We start from the raw sequence: 21,896 nt of genomic DNA on the forward strand, positions 1-21,896 counted from the left end.
ACTCATGAAGTTATGTTAGTGCCAGACGTTAAAATAACTGTAATTGTTGTTCAAAATGCAGCGAAATAATAAAAAATAAATATATTTGTATACAAATCTGATTGTCTAGGCTGAAAAATCTGTTAATTTCGTGAAACCATTAAACAAATTTAATATTTGTTTTGTTAATTACAGTTATTTCAGAAAACAAAATTAATAAATATTCTTATTGGTATTCTTAGGTAACAGTGCAGATGCAATTTTGAAATATTCAATTTGCATAGAGTATCGGACTCCACTTTGCGCCACTTTTGCGATAACATAAACTTATTCGTGCGTTAACAGTACATTAACAGACTGTTGCAAGATTATCGAAATTGGTATCGAATGTGTCCCAAGTAGTATTTTGACATGTGGCCATGTTGAGACATTGCATTAGCTCTGCTATGGATCTGTTATTAATCATGTTTGTTCTTTTTATGACAAGAGAAGAAAATTGTAATTATTAAAGTGTTAGTAAATGTGTTTCTTATTGAATTGCAATATCATTTATTCAAAAAAAAAATTGGTTGCGCTGTTAATAACATGTTAATAAAATGTTAATTTAGCAGACAACCGAACGGGAGGTAAGCCAAACACACATACGCACGCAGAGTTTTGTTGTGTTCGGTCCGTGTGCTATTTACGTCGTAATTAAAGTAAACTCAAAAAAACTAGCGCGTAATTAATTAATCAAATTTGTACAAATTTACTCAAAGGTGTGCAAGTTGTTTTTTGTTGAGCGTGCGGTGACGCGAAAGCCAATACTGACGTCGCGGCAAGAGTTGGTGACGTCGCGCTTGAGCCTAAAAAGGCGTTGACAAAACAAACTTCAAAACGGAACGCAAAACGGCTAAGCAGCAGCAGATATAAAAGCAAAACAACAACAAAATATAATTCGGTCCTATACGTAAATAGGCAAAGCAGAAGCCGACCTAGAAGTTATTTAATAAATAACCATCGTTCCAGCGCTATTCGGCCACATTTACTCGTGTCACTGTGTCTGTGAGTCTGTGCGTCTGTGTGCCTTTGCAAAATAACAGTGTTCAAGTGTGCGTAGCAGAAATAGAATTTACATACGAACGCGACACCCACACAAAACGTACGGTAAATGCAGCGCCGCAAAAATGAGCAACATAAAGCTAAACGAAATGGTCAACGTGACACAGCAGGATTTACACGATCTATTAGAAATTTTCGAAAAAAAATCATTCGAGGCGGTGGCCTTTGAGGAAGGCACAACGGTAAGTCCAGTTCACCTGAACAGCCTTCCACTAACAGAAAAAGCCTGTGACACAAATCCACTTAAAGCACGTGCACGTGCTGTAACATTACCAATGACAGTAACAGGGCTGCAGACTGGATTGGGTGGCAGCGCAACTGGCACATCCATTGCTTCCCTTCCCATCAGGTGGCCGCGCCCAAAAGAGCGATGCTGAAGTCTGTCCCAAATTAACTTTTTCCCTTTACCATCTAACTCCTCTTCAACTCCAATCAAAAGAAATCGATAGGCGCGTCTTAAGATTCGCCCAACAACAAATACTTGCACATGTATGTATGTATGTATGTATGCTCGCCTGCTTTTCTGCTTCTTCTTTTCTCTTCTTTCTGCCCTCGTTTCATGTTACGGTTATGTTTGTGACTAGTCGAAGTGCAGCTACAACATTTACGACTTTTACAACAAACTGTTTACACGCACTAGGCTAATTTCTTTAGTAGGCCCAATGCCTCCCTGTCACGCATAGTCTTCAATATGTATTTATTTGGGGCTGGAAAGTGGACAACAAAGCGTGTCCACTAAACCATATCAGATTATTTTCGACCTATTGACTTAATATAAATAACTAGAAAACAGTGTGCTACATATATCGATATAAATGTATGTCTGATATTGATCAAATAAGCGCCTTTTTAAGAAAGAAAAGGCTATACAATTTAGTTTGATTTGCTCGTTTTGCCATCGCTGTTGCATCTTGAACATTTTCTGTTAGCATACTGTCAATGTTAACAGGCCGCTTAGCGTTAGCCGGCAACAATAACATCAAATGGTTTTGTATGGGAGCATCTGTGCGTGTGCATGAGTGTGTGTGTGTGTGTGTGTGTGCAAAAGAAAGAGTGCATGTATTTGTATATGTAAATGAAAACCGCAAACAGTTGGCAACAGTGAAACAACAAATACCTTCGTCGGGGACATACGTGTATGGCCCGCGTATTACAAAACTTGGCACGTAACAGCCCGCGCCCCCCTCATGCAGTGCAGCTGCAGCTGATAAACGCGAATGCTTTGCAATCAATTGAAATGAATAGAAGCCAAATGCACTTTTAAATAATGTTTGCCCCTGCCTGTTGCATTGTTGCAGTTTCTAAACTCGGGAATGTTGTGTATATTATCTATTCGTTTATCAAACATTTGCTGTTATCAGCGTCGAGCGCAGGCTTTTCACTATCTGGCAACATTGTCAAAGCACAACAATGACAAGTGCAAAACAAATAAAATACTGAATGCTCTTCCCACGATTTCTAGCAAGGAACTGGTTGTCATTGTCCGTCGAATATGATCGATCAAATGGGTTCGTGCTTGATTTACTTTTGTTTAGAGAATATTATTATTATGTCAAGAAATGCAAATAGAACATCTCAGATACAAAGGATATCCATTCTTGACATTAAAATTATTGGTAAACTTGAATAATCTCAAGATCTTCTTACTACTATATAGCTCTATTGAAAAACTATGTTTTGTAAGAGTATTTTCTTTGGCGTGGCGTAACTTAATCATTTCGTGAATCACATGAAACTTGAATACTTTTCGGTCCTACGCCACTTTTTATACATAGACCATATTTGAATATTGTTCGGTTGCTGTGACATGAAATTTCATTCTTTTCGATAAAATCACTTAAACACGTACGATCTGTACGTGAGCTCCGTGAGTTTGAGCGAATTTGTTTCCGATTAACTGTTGAAACAAAGCACATTTTATAAACTCGTTTGTCTTTTTACCTACTCTTCCTTTTTTATAGAAGAAGGCAAATCAATTGCCTTTTGCTTATAAATTTATTGTTTTCAATTGATAAAAGTTTAGCTTAAGGCTTTTATATAACTTCTTGTTCGAGTTACTTCAAACTGGCAATGTATGCTTGTTTATAGTAAAATTATGGGGTTACGCCCCTTAGATTTAAAGGTTGACTTAATCTCGCTTGCTTTATATGAACTCGTCCAATCAGTCAAGGGACCTTAGAAAGTGATTAGACCCGCATGAATACTGTAACTTAGTATACTAACCGAGTTTCTTATCTTTGAACTGCACCTCGATAAGTGCGGGTTTGTTTTTGTTTTTTTTTTTATGGGTTTCTATTGCTCAACCTTTTTCTTTGTTCAAAGTTATTTACTTAACTGCTGTTGCTGTTTTTTTTTTTTTAGTTTCTTATTTTAATGTTTTTTTTTGTTTTGTTATTGGGGAAAGATTATTTATAGCTTTGATGCTGGCACGTGACCAAGCAATTTGCGTTTCAGATTATTTTGAACAGGCGCCACAACGAGCCAGATCTGTGCATCGGGGCAAAGTTTCATTCCGGGCAATTACATAAGCGAATGTAAATACTAATCTTAACACAGATTAATGAAGTGTAGCATATCTACCCTACCATTATCATAAATCAAAGGGTATAACAATCCGTTAATACATTGTGACACTTTGTCACAATGCGATCCTGCCAGGAGTTATTACAGAAGGAACACGAGATATGTGAACAATGTGGGAAATGACAATTTTAAAAGCCAGCGATCAGGGACTTCTTTTTACAAGACATGTCGACTCGGAATATACTCGTTTTGAATAATACAAAACACTTCTTTAAACACAAACATGAACTTTTATAGCTGGGAAGAAAGAGAATATATTAATGGACGGTTTTACAAATGAGTTCACATTTGCAGGATTTTACGATACTTAGTAATAATTTTAGTTCTTGCGGTTAAACTCTGCGTTGAACACCAATCATTTACCCAGTTTGAACTATTTTTTTTTGACTAGCGGAAATTCTCTGACATTGTGGTTTTGTGCTTCAAATTTTAGATATCACTTTTTTTATCTTTTTCCCGCTTGTGGAAATTTAGAATATATTCATGCTATCTCTAGTTAGATTCAAGTTGGATCAACATTTTTCAACTCATTTTAGTCGCGTGAAGCATTAAACCAAAAATAAAATAATTCAACCTTTGACCTGCATTTTTTTGACGGGAGGGGTGGACTGTTCGTAGAGTGTGAAACACGTGCCAAATGAATTTACGCAAAGATTATTTGGAGATAAGTTTGAGGCCGATCGGTTGAATAACCGATTTTCCACCAAATTTCCTCACATGTGGGTGGAATTTCTAAATGTATAAAGTTTTCATCTAGACTTATGTAAATAATTTTGAAGATAATTAGACAAAATTTTCAATTTTCAAATTAGTTAAAAGTCGATCGGAGAAAATCACAAAACTTTCATTTGCGAATCGCCAGTCTTCCACTGCTGCAGGTGGAAATATCAAAACGCTGAAACAGGCATTCAACAAGTTATTTTCCATTCACTTTTTACTAATAAATTCTCCTAAAATAACTTTGAAAATATTTTTGAGGCCGAAACAAATAAGTTTCAGCAATCGTTTTCCACTATTTTTTCACACTTGAGAGTGGAATCATCGTCGGTAATAATTTCAATTGCCTAGCTCTTACTGTTTTGTCTGTGAGTTGATCGCAATTCAGTTATTATAGAGATTATATAAATGGAGATTTCCTTGATCTGAAGCAGAGCTGAATAAAAGCAAGTGTAGCTGTTGCACATCAAGATATTTGAACATTGTATTTAAGCACATCTAAAAAAAAAAAAATTGTATTTATACACATATATAAATATAGATTTATAGATCTGTATAGTAGCAGTAGACACCGGATTCGCCCTTTGAGCATGCTGAGCGGCATTCTAATCGTTTTGCAAAGCGCGCTTCAGCTCCACTTCAAAGTCGGCGGCATCGAGATCCAGCTGACAGCGGCCGGCACAGCCATCTTTGTCGAGCGTGCTCTGTGCCCAGAGTATCAGCTTGACGAGGAACATCATTTTGGGTTCCATGCTCGCCGTCTGCTCGTACTTGAGCAGGGTCGATTCCAGCTCGTGGCTCACCCGCTGCCTGCAGCTGTGCTGCAGGAGATCGTTTCCAAGCGAGCTCTCCGCGGATCGTTCCGTTTCAAGGGAGACGCCGCTGCCGGAGCTGCGCTCCAGATTCCGTTCCCGAATCAGCTCGATGAGGCGCAGCTGCTGCATGTGGAAGTACATGTAGTTCTCGCTCTCGAACAACTTGGGGTACAGCCTCTTGGCCATGTCAATGGCGTACTGCACCTGGGCCGTTCGCACCGCCTGCCGTATGCGCTCCTGATACTCGACGGGATCCGCCTGCGCGCCCGATTCCAGCCTGGCCACCGCCTCGAATCCCTGCGCCACATCCAAATAGCCCTCTGTCAGTGGACAATTAACTTTGTTGAAATGTTCACAGGATATCATTTAATACGCACCTGCCACCAGATATTTCATTATCAAACGATTTATGTCCGCCTGCTTGGACTGAAAGCTCTTCATGCGATGCGACCAACCAGTTCTCTGATTGCTGCCCGCCGCCATCTCAGACAATTATGCACTTCCGTAGGAGATCGCTAAACAATGACATTTTTAAAGGAAAGGTGTCAAAAGTTTAGATGATCGCAATTCATTATTTAGATACTTGTATAGGGATTTTAAAGAACACTTATTTCCAAAAACTTTCTAAACTTTAACCAAGCCAATAAGGAAAAGTTAATTTTATGATTTTCCACATCTGTGAATCCAGGTTCAATTAATTCATTATAGATCAAATTTATTACATTAGCTGATTCATTGAAATTCGTTTTGAGAAATTGGAAAATAGTTTTTCATTTCAATATATCAAAATAATATGTTAAATGCAATAAAAATGTTCGTTTCAAGTAAAATAGAAATAGAAATTCATAAGAAAACATTTTCGAAATAAACGAACATACCACATATGTATTGTTTATAGGGTATAGAACTATTGCCGTCAAACATATTATTCATACAATTAAATTCAAATAATAACACTAGAATTGTTTATAATCAGGTTTAATCTGTTGTCATGGCGACACCTGATTAAAAGCTGAACTTCAAATGCACATTAAAAAATTGCACGAAAAGCAAAAAGTGCGCAAAATCAAGTACAGTGGTTGCTCGATAGCCTGAACCGAAACGAAAATCAGAAAAAAAAAGTATTTAAATGAAATGCCAACGATTATTTTGGAACTATTTGATAGGAAATAATCATGAAAACTTAAGAAAATATGACGAACCAGGGCTCAAAGTAAGCAAATGTGAACCACTTGTTTTGAACCGTAAACCGAACCAGTAATGCATTTTTTTTGCATTTGCAGCCCTGGTTTTTTAAAGCGCTTTGTTAGCATGTAAATAATTTCATTAGATTTTATGGGCCATGAGGCACAATAAAAAAAACAGATTTAAAACAGATTTGTTTGCATAGAAATATTTGCATTCGATTTAATGGGCTAAACAATTTCAATTCGTCTGGAAACAGTTTGTTTCGCCCTAAGGAGGAAACACTGTACTGGCTAAGTGCCTACGTATTTAGCTTACGAACTTATCATGAAAATGAGCAACAAATTTGACTGCTGCTTTTTATAATGTTTTTGTTTTGTTTGCATTTGTTTTATTTATAACAAACCTTGCCCAATGACATTGGCATAGCCCGAGCACAACTGCAACAAGGTGCGAGTGTGTGCGTGTGTGTGTGTGTGTGCAAGTGTGGGCGCCAAAAAAAATCATATACTGCTGCTCGGGGCAGCAAATAAAAATAGAACAAACATACACATAAATATGCAACTATATATACATATATAAGTGTATAAATATTTCACTTTCAACAAGATTTTACAATATATTAGCCCACCTGTTGTTGTTGTTGTTGTTGTTGCTGCTGCTGCTGCTGCTGTTGTTGTTAATAATACTATTTGTGTGGCCTAGTTGCTGCTGCTGTCGTCTGGCTAATTGGTGTGTAGCCAAGTGTTGATGGTGGCCAGAACGCAGTCGAGTATATGGTAGATGATGACCAGCAAACGGACCAGGCAATAGAATTCCAGGGCCAGCAGGCTGAGGGAGGCCAGGAATAGATGATCCTCCAGCACGAGCTCCATGCAGATGTATTTTTTTTCACAGCACTTGCAACAAATAATTATTTCATTTACTCTGCGCACTCAAAATTCGATTGGCCTGGCTGCAGCCTGCCCAGGCCAGGTTGTGGATGCGATTGCTACTGCGACGGCGACGGCGACTGCGACTGCAGCTGCAGCTGCGTTTCCTTCCGTGTGTTTTATGTATCTCGCCTGGCAGCAGCTCGTATCCAAAACGCTTCCAGGCTGCACAAACTCTGTACGCCCACGCAGTTGCACTTTATTTTGGGGGTTGCATGCAGCCGGCACAGTGTTGCCTGGCTATGCCGAAGCTGTCTCCAATTGGTGCCGACTGCGCAGGACGCCAACGCCATCTATCTGGCTCCGGCTGCAGCCGCTCTGCACTGCTGCGCTCTTTCCTGTGCGCCTGTGCCGTCTGGCAGCGCCTGTGTGGGTGCCGCGTTGTTCGTCGCTTGACTCTTCTGTCCACTGTATCGCATAGTTGTGTGGGCGCTTCCGAATACGGGAAACAGGCGCGCATAAATCAAAGATGCCGACCAGCTGCGGCTAATTCCAGCGCCGTGGCTGTTGCAGCAAATGACGGCGCACAGTGGAGCAAATCACCCAAAAAAATGCTCGAAAAATTAGCTGGGATATTGATATTGATAAATATAAAAATGTTACCTCGAGACGAGGCTGGGGCTGAATGGGCAAGGTTCAAAATCGGTAATCGGAGTATACTTTGGATATATTCAATTTTCATTTAGTTCATTTTAATACGAACTTCAAGTTCGCAAGTCCAAAAACACAAATTAAACCGGAACCGGATTCATATGAACGAAAACATATTTCTGGTGACGATCAAACTCAATAAGTTCCATGTCATCAGAGTTGATGATTTAAAGTTAATTATATTTAAATTATTACTCACATGTAATTTAAAATGGAATTTTTAATGATTCATTTATTTTTAAAACACCTGAATGAAAGCAAAAACAAAAATTAAAAAACTAGAGCATATTTTTTGCATTTTGCTTATATAAAAACTCTAATTAAATATAGATTAGTCGAAATAACTCAGGAGTATAGTATGCTCTTAAGACAAGGTCAAAGTTGAATTAAAATGAAAATGCTTGGAGTTCAGGGTTAAGATTGAGCTGATCTTTAAGTAACTAGTTCCGTTTATAAGAAGAACAATATTGAAAGTCCTGGTTCCTTTTGTCGTAGAGTTCTTAGAGAACCAAACACTTATAGAATATACCTGTGTCCACTGTGCGAAAGACGACACGCTGGGCACCTTGTGTTTATGTTTGCCTGTTGCGCGTCGAACTTGAACAGTTGAAGCGCTGCACATTCCCTGTCCTTGGATTTACTTAGCTGGTTGTTGCTTTTGTTCTGCATTTGGCTGGCAGCTGTTTGGCGTTTTAGCGTGGGACGAACCACAGACACTTGGCACAGGTGCGCAGAATACGTGAACGGATGCATATAGAAACCGCGGGCGGGACCGCAGCTGCTGCCCGGGCGCATGTCCGGGAGAGTGGCCTCGGGAGACGCAGCGAGTGCGTTTCGATTAGATGCCAGCGCAGCGCAATTGAAGTTCCAATGCGTCTGCCAATTCCAGGAGCTGGCGACGTCTGTCGTCGGATTCGCCACACGGCATTATGATATTCGAACCAGGCAACGTCAAAACTAGGTTCGCATGATGTGCGCAAAGGACACACACGTACATATCCTGATTAGGGGCGGCTCCTGCTGCTGCTCCGGATGCTCCTGCTGCTGCTGCAGCCTGCTGCCACTTTATGATTGCCTGCTGACGAGCAGATAAAATCGATAATAATTGAAATGGCGGCTGCATATGGCAGCGATTGTTGCGTGGCAACAGATTGTGGCACGATGCAAAAAGTTGTGGGTGCAAGTTGGTCAGGCATGCATGCGAGACAACCGCGTTGTGCATATAGTCCATCATCTTGCTTTGGAACTAGTTCCGCGAATAAGTTTTAAAAAGTGTTTGGTGAGTTTTCCGCCCATATACATTTTTATTTACTTATATGTTAATGTGTCCTTTGCCACGTCAATGGAATCGATAACATTGACCCCTAAGAGACTTTTAGATGAACTGTTTGACAGGCGAACATGTTAAACAGTTGGTGATCGAAGGCAAGCCCCTGTTACTTAACTTGAAGAAAATGCTGTGCTGTGTGCTTGGCAGGCGGATGGAATAAAGCTCTTCCTGATTGCAAAGGCCTCCAATTGATGTCAGGCAATTAAAAGCTCATGCCTCGCTCTCTCTCTCTCTCTCTCTCTCTCTCTCTCTCTCTCTCTCTCTCTCTCTCTCTCTCTCTCTCTCTCTCTCTCTCTCCCTCTCTCTGAAAACTTTGTGCACAGTTTCCGGCTAAACGAGTATTTTGTTGTTGTTGTAAGTTGAAGCTTTAAAAAGTTGCCAACCGTCGAGATATGCAAATGTTGTTGCCCATCAAACACATATGTTGGAAATTCAGAATGACCTTGTCAAACTGCATATCAAAACCTGGTTATTATTGCACATTAACATAGTTGGCATGATAAAGGTTGGCTAAAAAAAAAAAAACTGAATAGCTGTTGCGCCCGATTACTTGTCTGTCGATAGCTGGGCATTTATCGAAAACGTGTTCGCTTGGGGTCTTTGAACGCAGTAAAAACACAAAAAAAAAAAAAAAAACAGAAACAAAAACAAAAACTCATTTCTGTAAACAACAAAAACGGAACTTAACAGAATGCATGTTCGAGGTGTGGTCAGTGGCCCGAGCCGTGTCGGGCCTGACGTGAACTTGTTTCCAGTGTCGCTCGCCCTGAATAATTCATTCAAGAAAAGCAATTTTCCGTGTTGGGCGATCGATGAATATGCATGAATAAATATGTTAAAACATACATACATACATATGTATATGTATGTATACATGTGGACTCGCGTGATGTCCGTGATAAGCCTTGCCAAAATGCCAGCGATGTCAGACGAACGTTTATTTACATGTTGTGCTGTCTTTTATTTTCTGTTTGTCGTTTTCTCTTATTTTCTTTTCTGCTGTGGCTGCTGCTTCTGCTGCTGCTGCTGCTGCTGTTGGCCTGGTCTTGGTGTGTCATGGCGTCGGTGTTGCTGTCGCTGGTGTTAGTTTCTTTTCTTGATTGGCCGCTCGTTTGCAGAAAGCGCAGCTGTAAACTAACTGTGCAGCTGTGTGTTATTGTTGCGGCTGCAGCGACGGTTTCTGCTTGCCCAGTACTGGTAAAGTCTTCAAAATCCGGGTTTGCAAGAAAACTGCATTGCGCTGAGCCAAGCGCCTAGCGAGAAGGAGACAGCGAGAGGAAGACCGAGATTCAGTTGGAGGAGACCATGTAAGCTGCTTAGCAGCAACAGCCTTCGTCTTAAATTTGTTTTTTTGGGTCAGGGCAGCAGCTGCTGCTGATGCTGATCGCTGCTAGCAGCGCCAGCGGCAGCAAAACTATTGCATTGGCGTCTGTCTGTGTCTGTGTCGGTGTCTGTAATCGCAAAACGACAGCGACAACAACACAAGTCTGCAAAACTATTTTGCTTTCGCGCGCGTCTGTTTGTTGTTTTTAAGTTTTACAGCGCCTTATTAACAGGCGCGCAGCGAAAAAAGCACAGTCAACTGCATGCTGTGTGCGCCGCGCTTACAAAGAAAATAAATATGTGCACTACACGTCAGCAACAACAACAACAACAACAATAACAACAACAGCCAGCAGTACAACAGCACAACAGTACAACAGTACAGAAGTACAAAAGTGCAACAACAAGCAAGCAGTTCAATACACACACACACACACGCACACGCAAGACAATCGGCTCCTTGTGTGCGCTTGTAACAACAGCAGCGCGACTACAACTACAACATGTAGCAGCTACATGTTCACTGTCTCGCTCACACTTGCGGCGACACAGCGAACAAGTTGCCGATAAAAACGCCAAGATTTTTGGTTTCTCAACGAAACACACACACACACACACGCACAAAGTATGGACATTCTTTGCATCCGTCTCTTTCACGCCAGCTAAAACTTGTGCATGCGTCGGAGAGCAGCGGTTACAGCGCCGCATCTGCCTTTGTGCGTGTGTGTGTGTGTGTGTGAGGGGGAGAGAGAGGGGTGCTGTTAAAGATAATGACGATGAATTCGCTGATGTAAACAACAACAAACTATTGTACCCCTTTTGCAAGCTATTTACTAATTACACATGCATATGTAGATATTTCAAATATCTTGTGTTTACACGAATGTCTTATACATATATGTAAATATATTTATTTTCACTTCTACAGCTTCCCTGTTTATTGCTCAAGCTGTCAACTGAACCGTTACTTATATCGTTCGTTTCGCTGCCCACTCAAAACCCCTTTTAGTCGTTTGCCGCCTTTCGTCAAAAACTTTCTCACCACAACCTGAATACACTCACCCGCCCACCATAAACTCTCACCCCACGCACACACTAGCAAGCGCACAGCGGTAATTGCGTTTTAGTTGTTTTGCTCGTTTGTTTCGCTCCGCATAGTTTTCTCTTGCCTGCACATGTGTGCGCTTCATGTGTATATGAACGCATTTGTGTGTGGGTGTGTTTGTCTTTTTTGCCACGTTTGTTTTGGTATGTGGTTCGCTATTTCGCTTAGCCTTTTTGCGCAGTTTACTTTAACGTTTCTATTTATTCGCATTTCGCTTTGCTATGTTTATCGCTCGCTTTTGTTGTGCTAAAAACCTGTTCAGACAACACGGCTTCCATTTCTGCCAAGGTTTGGTAGCTATCGTTCCTTTTGATAAGCCATCCGTTGTCTGGGACAGATGGCAGGCCGGCAGCTCCGCTTTCGATAGAATGTTTACGATCTATTCTTAAGGTATAAACAACGTTTAGGTTCTTCCCAGATGTAATCCCAGTTATGTAATCCCATTTATAGCTAGGTTAGACATTTTATTAGCCAGGAAGGTTTTGATATACTATCAAAAAGCTAAGTTAGGTAACTTTAAAATACCTGCGAAATTTGAATATTACTTGTGAATCTATTCTCTACCCAATTTGCATTATACTTTAAATTGGGATAGACGCCTTTAACTCTTTATATTGTAATTTATAGCTTTAATATATTTGTGGAATTTGCTAATTGAAATTGAAAACAGGAATTCAGAATTTCACGGTTACTCGACTCTTTATATGGACGATAACCCCCAGCGGGGTCCGAGACTCTGGGGATTATCGTATGTTTAATTTGAAACGCGTGCCACGCAGCTGTTCAATGGGATTCCAAATTATTCGTCTCATTTAAACAATATTCAAAATGTCTATAGGCGAGACTTTATTTAAAGATCAAAGTAAATGTTGTGGATGCAGCGAAAGGTTATCATGAATGTGAACCGTCAAGGGGAGATTCAATACCATGCCAAAACCAAAACAAGGAAATTATTTTATTGCTGCAATTTGAAAAGAGATTACAAAATGTATAATACTACGGAGAAAGCTAGTGTCAACTATTTCAAAAACAACAAGAGTCTTCTATAATACCTTGTATTCAAAAGAGTCGGAATCTGTATTGAAGCTACGTATATGGGGACTTCATGAGGAAATTTCGGGTCTCTAGTCAGATTTATTCCCAATTTGATGGGGACAGCAAAAGCTACTGAGTATCTAATGTATGTGTGAGCTTAGGGAGAACCATCAGGCCAATTCCAGGGTATGCCTTGTCAGGGGCAAGTCTGGGCTACACCCTCTAGTATATATATATAATGGATCTATAAATGTATTAATGTAAATATCCGCCTTTTCTTATTTTCGTCACAGGAGTATGGCATCTCAAAAAAATGCGAATTTCTGTTCAAGCTCGACTACAGCCTCATTGAGCTGGACAATACGAACGGGCTGCTGAGTCCGAGGTATCCTGGACGCATACTCATACCGGAATACGAGCATGGGCACATGGCCAAGACGCTTATACCCAGCAACGGGTTGGGCGTAGCAGGAGGATTAGGCGGAGGAGGAGGCTCATCGGGCACAACGGCGACAGCGACGCCGCTGAACAGCAGCGTTGGCAGCAACTGCAGCAACGGAAGCACAGCTGGCATCGGCATCCAAGCCTTTGTGACCTTTGCCAATCCGCTGCAGACGCAACATCCGCAGCAGTCGGTGCCGCAGTCGCACCAGCAGCCGCAGCAGAACACCATCTACGAGGATCAGTATGATATACAGCGCATGCGGGAGCTGGTGACGATGGCGAAGTATGCGCGCTGCAGGCAGCGCTTCGCCGTGCCCGTCATAATGTATCGGGGCAAATACATTTGCCGCTCGGCCACGCTCTCCGTGATGCCGGAGACGTACGGCCGAAAGGTGGTGGACTATGCATACGATTGCCTCAGCGGCACCAACTATGCCGCGCCCAATGGCGAGGAGAACGAGTCGGACACCACGGACGAGTCGCTGATCAACCACATTAACGACCAGGCGCAGTCGCAGTTCAGCTACGACGAGGTCATCAAGAGCGACATCCAGCTGCTGCACACGCTGAACGTGTCCACGATTGTGGATCTCATGGTGGAGAATCGCAAAATCAAATACTTCATGGCGTAAGTCCGCAATTGAATATATTGACAATCTTCTCGGGCTACTCACAAATGCACTTTTACAGCGTCTCCTCGTCGGAGAAGGCCGATCCTAACAAGCACTACAAGAGCTTTAATCTGCTATCGCTGCCGTATCCGGGCTGTGAGTTCTTCAAGAAGTTCCGGGACAACAACTACATGGCCAAGAATCTGCACTACAACTGGAAACAGTCGTTCAACGATGCCAACATCAACATACCCAATCTGGGACCCGCCGCCGACATCGACATCATCTGGCCGGAGTATCGGGACTGGGATTTGGTCTCCATTACACAGAACTATCTGCGCGCCACGCTTAAGTATATACAGGAGGATAACTCTGGTCTGCTGATACACTGCATCAGTGGCTGGGACCGCACGCCCCTCTTCGTCTCCCTGGTGCGGCTGTCGCTCTGGGCCGACGGCCTCATCCACCAGTCACTCAACGCACTGCAAATGGCGTACTTTACGCTAGCCTACGACTGGTACTTGTTTGGCCACCAGCTGCCCGATCGCCTTAAGCGCGGCGAGGACATCATGTTCTTCTGCTTTCACGTGCTCAAGTTCATCACCGACGAGGAGTTCAGCATTGTGGAGCACCGCAAGCGCACCAAGACCTCCAGCAGCAGCGGCAGCAGCGTCATTGTCATCAAGTCCGACTGCTGCGACGACGAGCCGCTCAAGGAGTAAGTGAAGCCGCATAAAATGCTAGACAGAATTAGTCTAGGCATGAACATGAGAACTATTTAGGGACTTACCCGAACTTGTGCTTTACTCTTGCAGAGACTACATTTTGGCCTTCGATCAAGATAGCAACGATAGCTACTCAAACTGTTCCAACTGTGATATGTCCATAACAGATAACTTCTTTGCCACAACAACAACAACAACATCAGCAGCAGCAGCAGCCACGGCGGCAACTGCACCTCCAGCGCTCGTCAATCCGCTCACCAGTCGATCGCCCAATCCAAAGCGGTAAGTGAAGCAATTTGAATTGACTTTGAGTGGATTTAACATGCTTGGTTCTTCTGGGTCACAGATCCCGTACCAGCCCCATTTCAGTGCCCGGCTCGAATGCGCGCCAGCGCCAGGAGTCAACCTCGTCGAACGGCAGCTGGCAGGTGGTCACCGACACCGGCTCCATAGACTCCATGATGAACGGCAGCTACATGATGCGCTTTGTGGCCCAACAGCATCAGCAGACAGACAACATTCCAATGTGCAACGGCGGCAATGGCTATCACTGCAGCACCAACACGCCCAGCGCCTACCCCAGCGGCTATCCCAGCGCCAGCGGCAGCAGCAACAACAGCAATAGCAACAGCAACAGCAGCAGCAACACGCACGGTTTCATTAATGGTTCCTCCAAGGAGGCGGGCAGCGCCAGCGCAGCCGCTTCCAAGCAATCCATCAATCTGTAAGTGCACTGAGTCGAATCAAAATGTCTATCTATAGAGTATAGGAACTTGAATTTTATAGAGCCACAGCAAAAAAACGTCCAAGGCGAAATCAGAGTAATGTTTTTTATCCATGGGTTAAATTAAATTTAATGGGTTTTCTTAGAATTTAAGCTAGCCCGTTCTTTCCCTATCTTCCCATTGAATTCTATTTTTAATATTTTAAATTTAATAGCTGGATAAAAAGAAGTTGCATCTAATTATTAATAATATTTTGATATACACAATTATATATATTCCATAAGTGAAAGGGAGGAGTATTATATGCTTAAATTATCTTTGGCCCAATCCGAAATCGATAATTATCGATTTTTAGATAGGAGCAACGATAACTCGGTAGTTCCCATATTACGAGGGGCAGGCTTGCGATAAAAAAAGCATTTTAAGTTTTAATACATTGGAAGATAATCCATTCTTATATCTATTATATCTGAAAACAATCCAAGACTGATTCCGAGCATTCTCATCAACAAACATTCTCTTACATTTCCGAATTTTGCAGACGCAAGCAACGGTTGAACGCGGTTCGGGCCATATTCATACAGGCGTATGGGAAAACGATTGGACTGAAATTCAAGGAGGGCTCCTCAATGAACCTGGCCACGTTCATTGGGAATCTGGCGGATCAGCTGTTTTAGAGTGTGACTGGCACTGGAACTGAACCGTGCGTGCACCCGATGAAAGTATGCCACATCCGCATCAACCGACTGACTGCTGGATTGTGGCTTTGTTGTTTGTTAGTTAGTCTTGTTAGTGCTGCGCTTTTTTTTACCATGGACTGTATTTTGTAGACATGTTGAATTACGTTCTTGTGACTCTTGTTAATAATAAACACAAATGCGATTACAAAAATGTAGAACAAAATGTAATGTACAAGTAGCCAAGTTCCTCAGCGCCCGAGGCCACATCCCATATGGGCAACTGTGCCCTCCAGGCGCTGGGACTGCTGCAGTCGCTCCGCCGGGCAGCCAGCCAACAGCTCGGCTAGATGCATGTCGCCGGCCCCATCTGTTTCGGAAACTGTTTGTTTAGTGATTGCAACAAAATCAAATCAGTTTAAACAATAGCTCTAAGTTGTAATTTATAGTAATGTATTTTTTAAATAAACTTATTGTGCATTTGATATAAAACTAACTTAACTGAATAGCTCCCGAACGCAGTCAGGAGCTCCTGTTGCGGGTCTTCCTCACATACGACAGCGGCATATAGTCGGCGAAGTCCAGGCGCTTCAGTCTCACTTGCACCTTTTTCACATAGTACTTGGCGCTCTTGAGCGGCACATATCGCAGACTTAGATCAGCTTCTTTGACTGGCGACTGTTTTGACTCCGGCTGCAGCTCTACCTCAAGCTGGTTTGGTGGCTCTTCCTTTATGACCAGCGCTGATGTGGGCGGGTTTGCTGGCTCAGGCTGCGGTTTGCTGTGACCGCGTACATCGCTAATGACGAGATTGCTGGAACGAGCATTGACAACATTTGTCGCAGCTGCAGAACTGTCCGGTTTGCTGCCGGGGTTGCTGCTGACGGAGCTCCTGCGAGAGCTGACCTGCACGGGCAGCTCTTTGACGCGTATCGCCTTTAGGAAAGCATCGTACTCGTTTAGCACAATGGCCAGCTCCTTTTTACCGAGGCCCTTGCAAACTAAACGAACCTTGCGCTCTTCCTTGAATATGGCATCCAGTACCTCGACCTCCAGCTGCCTTTGGTGCGCCGTCGACAGCTGCTCGATAAACGGCAGCTGATCGAGTAAAAACTGTTGCGTTGAAGTCAAGCCCTTGATGTTTGCCGGCGGTTTCACGTTCATCAATTGGTTTATTTTGCTAACTATATCCCGAAGTGCACTCGGTATTTGGCCGCACGCTTTACCGAGCGTCGGGCATATGGGCCGCAGGATGTCCCATCGCCACTGGAGCTCCTCAACGGAAAAGGGCGCGGACAGCTCTAAGCCCTCATAGCTTAAATTGAATGCCTTCACTATTTCCCCCCAGCCCCATTCCTCATAGTCTTTGTCATTCTGGGGACGCACCGCTTTGCTGAATAGAAACGGATACATATAGATTAGTTCGAGAAGTCGAAGATCGTTTAACACTATTTGGGAGTTCGCGTTCGTATTGGAGAGGTTGATTTCCATTTGGGATGCATCTTCCAAGCCATCCATTGTATTTTATGATAAGCTTATCTTAGGAATAAGGAATAAAATAAATAAAACAGTAGGCAGGCAAAACTATCGATAATAATTGCATTTTGTTATCGCTTGTAAGTGGAACTAGAGGTGCTTCGACTTGTCCCATCCCTAATTGCCGAACTGACAATCTTCATTGTAAAAAGCAACCCTGATCTTAGATGGTTGCATTTGTAGTGCAATTATTGAGAAAAATAGAAACTGTAATGTAGAAGCGTAGGTATTTTCTTTAAAAATACTAAGTAAATTGGTAACAAAAATTTCAAAGAGTATTGGAAACAATTACAGACTCATAAGAAATATATATATAATATAATAATTGATTTGCCCGTCAATACATTCTCATACCGACAATAGGTCTTGTGTACGTCCTCCTCCGTTCGCAGCATCAGCATTAAAGGAATATTATCACACATTTTGTGAAATAGTGTAGTTTCCTAATAGTGGTATGATCAAAACTAAGTTTATTGATTACAATTTGGAATAGAGACCATTTTTTACTTAGAAAACTATCCGATTCACAACCCTAATTGTATTATCAATCCTCATACTTTTGATTTATAAAAAATTGGTTCATTAACATTCTTACTATATGAAGCCTGAATACTCCTAATGTGTATATGTCGATATTTTGGCGCCACTAACATATTGAAACATACGATATTTATTATTACTTAACACTGCCTACTTTTAAGAACTTGTTCTTATTTGTTAATTTGGTTCATTCTGTGTCTGTCTTTTTCCATTACTAATGGTTTTTCTAGAGCAATCTTGTGCCAAAGAATCTTTGTTAGTTTTCATATGTCTTATTAAAAAAAATTTACTAGTAGGTTAACAAAGTTCAATATCCCAAAAAGAATTAGTTCGTTCATTTGGGGGTAGTCTTTTTGTTTTGCTTCTTTTCATGCGCTTTCCAACACTATTTTGTAAGCATCTGCCGGTGATTTGAGGCACCCGTGTACACAATATACACACATTTTACAGATTATTTTATTGTGGTAATTAAGTAGAAAGTTGCAAACAAAACGCCGAGATGAGTGGCGGAACTATGCTGTATGGTGGCGATGAGATTGGTGCGTTAGTTTTCGACCCGGGCCACCATTCGCTACGCGTGGGATACGCTCAGGAAGATTCACCCAAGGCAGAAATACCCTCTGTTGTGGGAATTGGCAGCAGCGCGCCAGACACCAATCTGGATCCTGAGACAAAAACAGACAATAACGTTACGCCAAACAGTAAGTAGAGCATATATTGTTTTCATATATTGCACCCACCACGACTCCAACCCCCTTGCATTATCCACAATAGATAGCGACGGGCGGAAGTTCTATGTGGACACAAACTACGTCAATGTGCCTCGGTCGCAGATGGAGGTGCAAACATATATGAAGGACGGCATGATTGACAACTGGGAGCTGTTCGAAAAAGTCATCGACTATGCATACGCAAATGTCATACAATCGGAGCCAGAGTATCATCCAGTGCTTTTCTCAGAGGCATCTTGGAACGTGCGCAACAACCGGGAAAAGCTAACCGAGCTTATGTTCGAGAAATACAATGTGCCGGCCTTCTTTCTGGTCAAGAACGCTGTGCTGGCGGCGTTCTCCAGCGGACGTGCCACGGCACTTGTAGTAGACAGCGGCGCCACACACACATCGGCTGTGCCCGTGCACGAGGGCTACGTGCTCTCGCAGGCAGTGGTCAAGTCACCGCTCGGCGGCGATTTTCTGTCTCGGCAGTGCAGGCAGCATCTGGAAAAACTCAACATAGACTTGTCGCCCGTATATAAAATTGCCTCGAAGGATGTGGTTAAAGAGCGCGACAACGCACGCTTCACTGTGCGTAAACTGCCTGAGAATCTCACACAGTCGTGGCAAAACTATATGGTGCAGCTTATGATGCAGGACTTTCAAATGAATGTGCTCCAGGTGCTGGAGAATCCCTACGACGAGCGCGTCGCTTCCCAAATACCCATGGTCCATTATGAGTTCCCCAACGGCTACCATCAAGATTTTGGCTCAGAGCGCTTTAAAATTGCGGAAAGCCTCTTCGACAACGCAATGCTTGGAGCGGGTCAACTTTCGTCTACCAGCGTCGGCATGTGCGATGCCGATGTTCGGTTATCGCTGTTCGGTTCCGTTGTGGTTACAGGTAGTTTAGGATTTTATTTAATCATTGCCAAAGACTTAATTATTGTTGTTTCCTAAGGTGGCAACACACTGCTGCAAGGCTTTCCGGAACGTCTCAATCGAGATCTGCAATTGCGCGCACCCTCGAACACGCGCTTAAAAATGATATCGGCCAATGGCAGTGTCGAGCGAAGGTTTGGCGCCTGGATTGGTGGCTCCATACTGGCCAGCATTGGCACATTTCAGCAGATGTGGATATCATCGCAGGAGTACGAGGAGGCTGGCAAGAGCCAAGTGGAGCGCAAGTGCCCCTAAGTGCAGCTCTGTCAATCGAACGAATTCCAATTTTAATTGTAAAGCTAGTACAATTTTAATTGTAAAGCCTGTACGATGATATGATTTTATATGTCAACTATTTAATGCGCACCTAACCGACTGGGCTACTTTGTCAACTGGCCTGCAAAGGTTATATTACCAGGTCCGATAAATGTACTTGTATTAATTATATTTCCAAAAATTGTAGTTTGTATTCTTTAGCAATTTATCGCAGGACAACTTCTGACTAACTAATTGTTTCATATTTAACTCGATAATTAACAACTTCAGAAAGCAGTCGATTATAAATTATTGAAGTTATAAAGAACCATTTAAAATATAATATGCCAGCTGTTATGAAAAAACTTCCATTATTAGGAAATATAATTACATTCTACGCTATTTTTCACACTAGTTACAGCTTAAACTCTTAAGTTCGATGAAATGTGTTTAGTTTATTAGACTTTTCCAGATAAATGCTAAAACATCACATGCCAAAAGCTTTAGATTATTAAAATTATTCGTTGTGCGGAAATGTTTATGTTTAGGATTGAGCTGACGGAGTATGGGCTTGATTTTCTGGTTTGATGGTAAATTCTCGTCGTCCGCTGCCCGGCTCTAGTTCATAGGCAATGGAAATGGAGTGAAGTTTTGGCTCGCGCTTCTTCGAGTTCTTATAATAACCCGGCATCACGAGAGGCTTTCTGCGCCTGATGGTATCTCGGGTTATTTCGGTGCAGAGCTTTAAAAGGCGTCACATGGTACCGGACATGGTGTTGTTGCAGACGCATTGCTGCAAAAGGGGAACCAATTAAAGAATGTCCTGAGTTGTTGAGCTGTACCTACCTTGGCATTTAGGATATCCTCGGACCAGTCCTCCTTGGCGATGCGTCCAACGGCATTCACTAGAATCTGCTTCACTTTAACCACGTTCTCGGAAAAGGTCTTGAGCACGTCCTGCACGTTGACACCTTCGCAGCCCATGCGCCAGCAATCGTAATCGGTGGCAATTGCGACCGAGCCGTACAACAGACCCGCTTCCTTGGCCAGCACAACTTCTGGGCAGGTTGTCATGTTGATAAGATCACCGCCCCACTGTCTGAACATATTGCTCTCGGAACGGGAGGAGAAGCGCGGGCCCTCTATGGTAACAATCGTGGCCTTATCGTGCGCTGCATATTCTAACTCCTTTGCCGCATCGAGCAGCACCTTGCGCGTTCGCTCACAAAAGGCCGGATACATGGGCAAATGACAGACACCATTCACTCCGGCGTGCTCGCCATCGTAGAAGGTCTGCATTCGCTTCGTGGTGCGATCTATAAAGTCGTGTGGCACCACCAAGTTGCCCGGCTGAATGGACTCTCTGAGCGAGCCGCAAGCCGTCGACACTATGAGATGTGTGCAGCCCACCTGACGCAGAGCCCAAATGTTGGCGCGATAGTTAACATTGGATGGCATTATATCATGTTTGCGACCATGACGGGCCAATAACACACACTGTACACCTCCGATTTCGCCTTCAATCAGCGCATCCGATGGAGAACCGTATGGCGTCTCAATTACCTTCTCCTGACGCTGCTCCAAGATATCTGGATCATCCAGCCCAGAGCCGCCAATAATCCCAATCTGCGCTTATACAAAATTGCAAAGGAATATACATATATATATATATATATGTGTGCGTGTAAGCATGTGTATACAGATGTGAGGAACTATGCCCCTTCTCACCTTGACTGGAATGGGATCAAGATTGGTGTCTTTACATTTGATGTGTATCATTCTCAAAGACGGTTGCAAACGGATTAAAATGTGCTGAGGAACTGTCGCTGTTTCCGCGCTGATAGCGTTGTTGATGATAAGATGTCAAAAGTGCAGCGCAGCTGAAAATGTAGGGCATATTCATTTTTAAGTGGAGTGTGTCATGTTGCTTCTACCAAGCATACAAATTTATTGAATAATGTATTTATATTAT

At 42.7% G+C, this 21,896-nt stretch overlaps 5 protein-coding genes across 6 annotated transcripts; 2 read left to right on the forward strand and 3 right to left on the reverse strand.

The window, feature by feature from the left end:
* The first annotated feature begins 639 nt into the window (after positions 1-639).
* On the forward strand, positions 640-15,993 carry LOC115769820 (myotubularin-related protein 14). Its single transcript, XM_030714824.1, has 6 exons — positions 640-1,262; positions 13,050-13,828; positions 13,891-14,529; positions 14,627-14,818; positions 14,883-15,260; positions 15,803-15,993. The coding sequence occupies exons 1-6, from the start codon at positions 1,146-1,148 to the stop codon at positions 15,936-15,938; spliced, it is 2,241 nt and encodes a 746-aa protein (XP_030570684.1). The 5' UTR covers positions 640-1,145; the 3' UTR covers positions 15,939-15,993.
* On the reverse strand, positions 4,878-7,046 carry LOC115769976 (glucose-induced degradation protein 8 homolog). Of its 2 annotated transcripts, none has more exons than XM_030715062.1 (3): positions 7,012-7,046; positions 5,573-5,710; positions 4,878-5,515 (listed from the first exon to the last, which is right to left on the reverse strand). In XM_030715062.1, exons 2-3 carry the CDS (start codon positions 5,676-5,678, stop codon positions 4,986-4,988), a joined length of 636 nt encoding a protein of 211 aa, XP_030570922.1. In that variant the 5' UTR covers positions 5,679-5,710; positions 7,012-7,046; the 3' UTR covers positions 4,878-4,985. The 2 variants fall into 2 exon arrangements, with proteins under 2 accessions (XP_030570922.1, XP_030571009.1); XM_030715149.1 differs by lacking the exon at positions 7,012-7,046 and adding an exon at positions 6,074-6,109.
* Positions 15,994-16,079: 86 nt separating the features above from the next.
* On the reverse strand, positions 16,080-17,582 carry LOC115769894. The gene has a single exon (XM_030714951.1). It carries the CDS (start codon positions 17,454-17,456, stop codon positions 16,461-16,463), a length of 996 nt encoding a protein of 331 aa, XP_030570811.1. The 5' UTR covers positions 17,457-17,582; the 3' UTR covers positions 16,080-16,460.
* Positions 17,583-18,332: 750 nt separating this feature from the next.
* On the forward strand, positions 18,333-20,126 carry LOC115759997 (actin-like protein 6B). The gene is made up of 3 exons (XM_030701155.1): positions 18,333-18,715; positions 18,789-19,631; positions 19,689-20,126. The coding sequence occupies exons 1-3, from the start codon at positions 18,514-18,516 to the stop codon at positions 19,922-19,924; spliced, it is 1,281 nt and encodes a 426-aa protein (XP_030557015.1). The 5' UTR covers positions 18,333-18,513; the 3' UTR covers positions 19,925-20,126.
* A 211-nt stretch (positions 20,127-20,337) lies between these two features.
* Positions 20,338-21,792, reverse strand: LOC115760005 (S-methyl-5'-thioadenosine phosphorylase). Its single transcript, XM_030701167.1, has 3 exons — positions 21,653-21,792; positions 20,771-21,550; positions 20,338-20,717 (listed from the first exon to the last, which is right to left on the reverse strand). Exons 1-3 carry the CDS (start codon positions 21,701-21,703, stop codon positions 20,679-20,681), a joined length of 870 nt encoding a protein of 289 aa, XP_030557027.1. The 5' UTR covers positions 21,704-21,792; the 3' UTR covers positions 20,338-20,678.
* Positions 21,793-21,896: the final 104 nt, after the last annotated feature.

Source organism: Drosophila novamexicana, unplaced genomic scaffold (genome assembly GCF_003285875.2).
Source record: "Drosophila novamexicana strain 15010-1031.04,08,12 unplaced genomic scaffold, DnovRS2.1 tig00000008-arrow-pilon, whole genome shotgun sequence".
Lineage (NCBI taxonomy): Eukaryota > Metazoa > Arthropoda > Insecta > Diptera > Drosophilidae > Drosophila > Drosophila novamexicana.

What these genes read in the sequence shown, in the direction of transcription:
- LOC115769820 (XM_030714824.1), top strand. Translation starts at nt 1,146, where the DNA reads ATGAGCAACATAAAGCTAAACGAAATGGTCAACGTGACACAGCAGGAT. An exon ending in AAAATCAAATACTTCATGGC is followed by an intron (nt 13,829 to 13,890) that starts GTAAGTCCGCAA and finishes GCACTTTTACAG; the next exon opens with CGTCTCCTCGTCGGAGAAGG. An exon ending in TCCAAGCAATCCATCAATCT is followed by an intron (nt 15,261 to 15,802) that starts GTAAGTGCACTG and finishes CGAATTTTGCAG; the next exon opens with ACGCAAGCAACGGTTGAACG.
- LOC115769894 (XM_030714951.1), bottom strand. Translation starts at nt 17,456, where the DNA reads ATGGATGGCTTGGAAGATGCATCCCAAATGGAAATCAACCTCTCCAAT.
- LOC115769976 (XM_030715062.1), bottom strand. Translation starts at nt 5,678, where the DNA reads ATGGCGGCGGGCAGCAATCAGAGAACTGGTTGGTCGCATCGCATGAAG. An exon ending in AATGAAATATCTGGTGGCAG is followed by an intron (nt 5,516 to 5,572) that starts GTGCGTATTAAA and finishes GTCCACTGACAG; the next exon opens with AGGGCTATTTGGATGTGGCG.
- LOC115760005 (XM_030701167.1), bottom strand. Translation starts at nt 21,703, where the DNA reads ATGATACACATCAAATGTAAAGACACCAATCTTGATCCCATTCCAGTC. An exon ending in TTGATCCCATTCCAGTCAAG is followed by an intron (nt 21,551 to 21,652) that starts GTGAGAAGGGGC and finishes GTATAAGCGCAG; the next exon opens with ATTGGGATTATTGGCGGCTC. An exon ending in AGGATATCCTAAATGCCAAG is followed by an intron (nt 20,718 to 20,770) that starts GTAGGTACAGCT and finishes CCCCTTTTGCAG; the next exon opens with CAATGCGTCTGCAACAACAC.
- LOC115759997 (XM_030701155.1), top strand. Translation starts at nt 18,514, where the DNA reads ATGAGTGGCGGAACTATGCTGTATGGTGGCGATGAGATTGGTGCGTTA. An exon ending in CAATAACGTTACGCCAAACA is followed by an intron (nt 18,716 to 18,788) that starts GTAAGTAGAGCA and finishes TATCCACAATAG; the next exon opens with ATAGCGACGGGCGGAAGTTC. An exon ending in CGGTTCCGTTGTGGTTACAG is followed by an intron (nt 19,632 to 19,688) that starts GTAGTTTAGGAT and finishes TTGTTTCCTAAG; the next exon opens with GTGGCAACACACTGCTGCAA.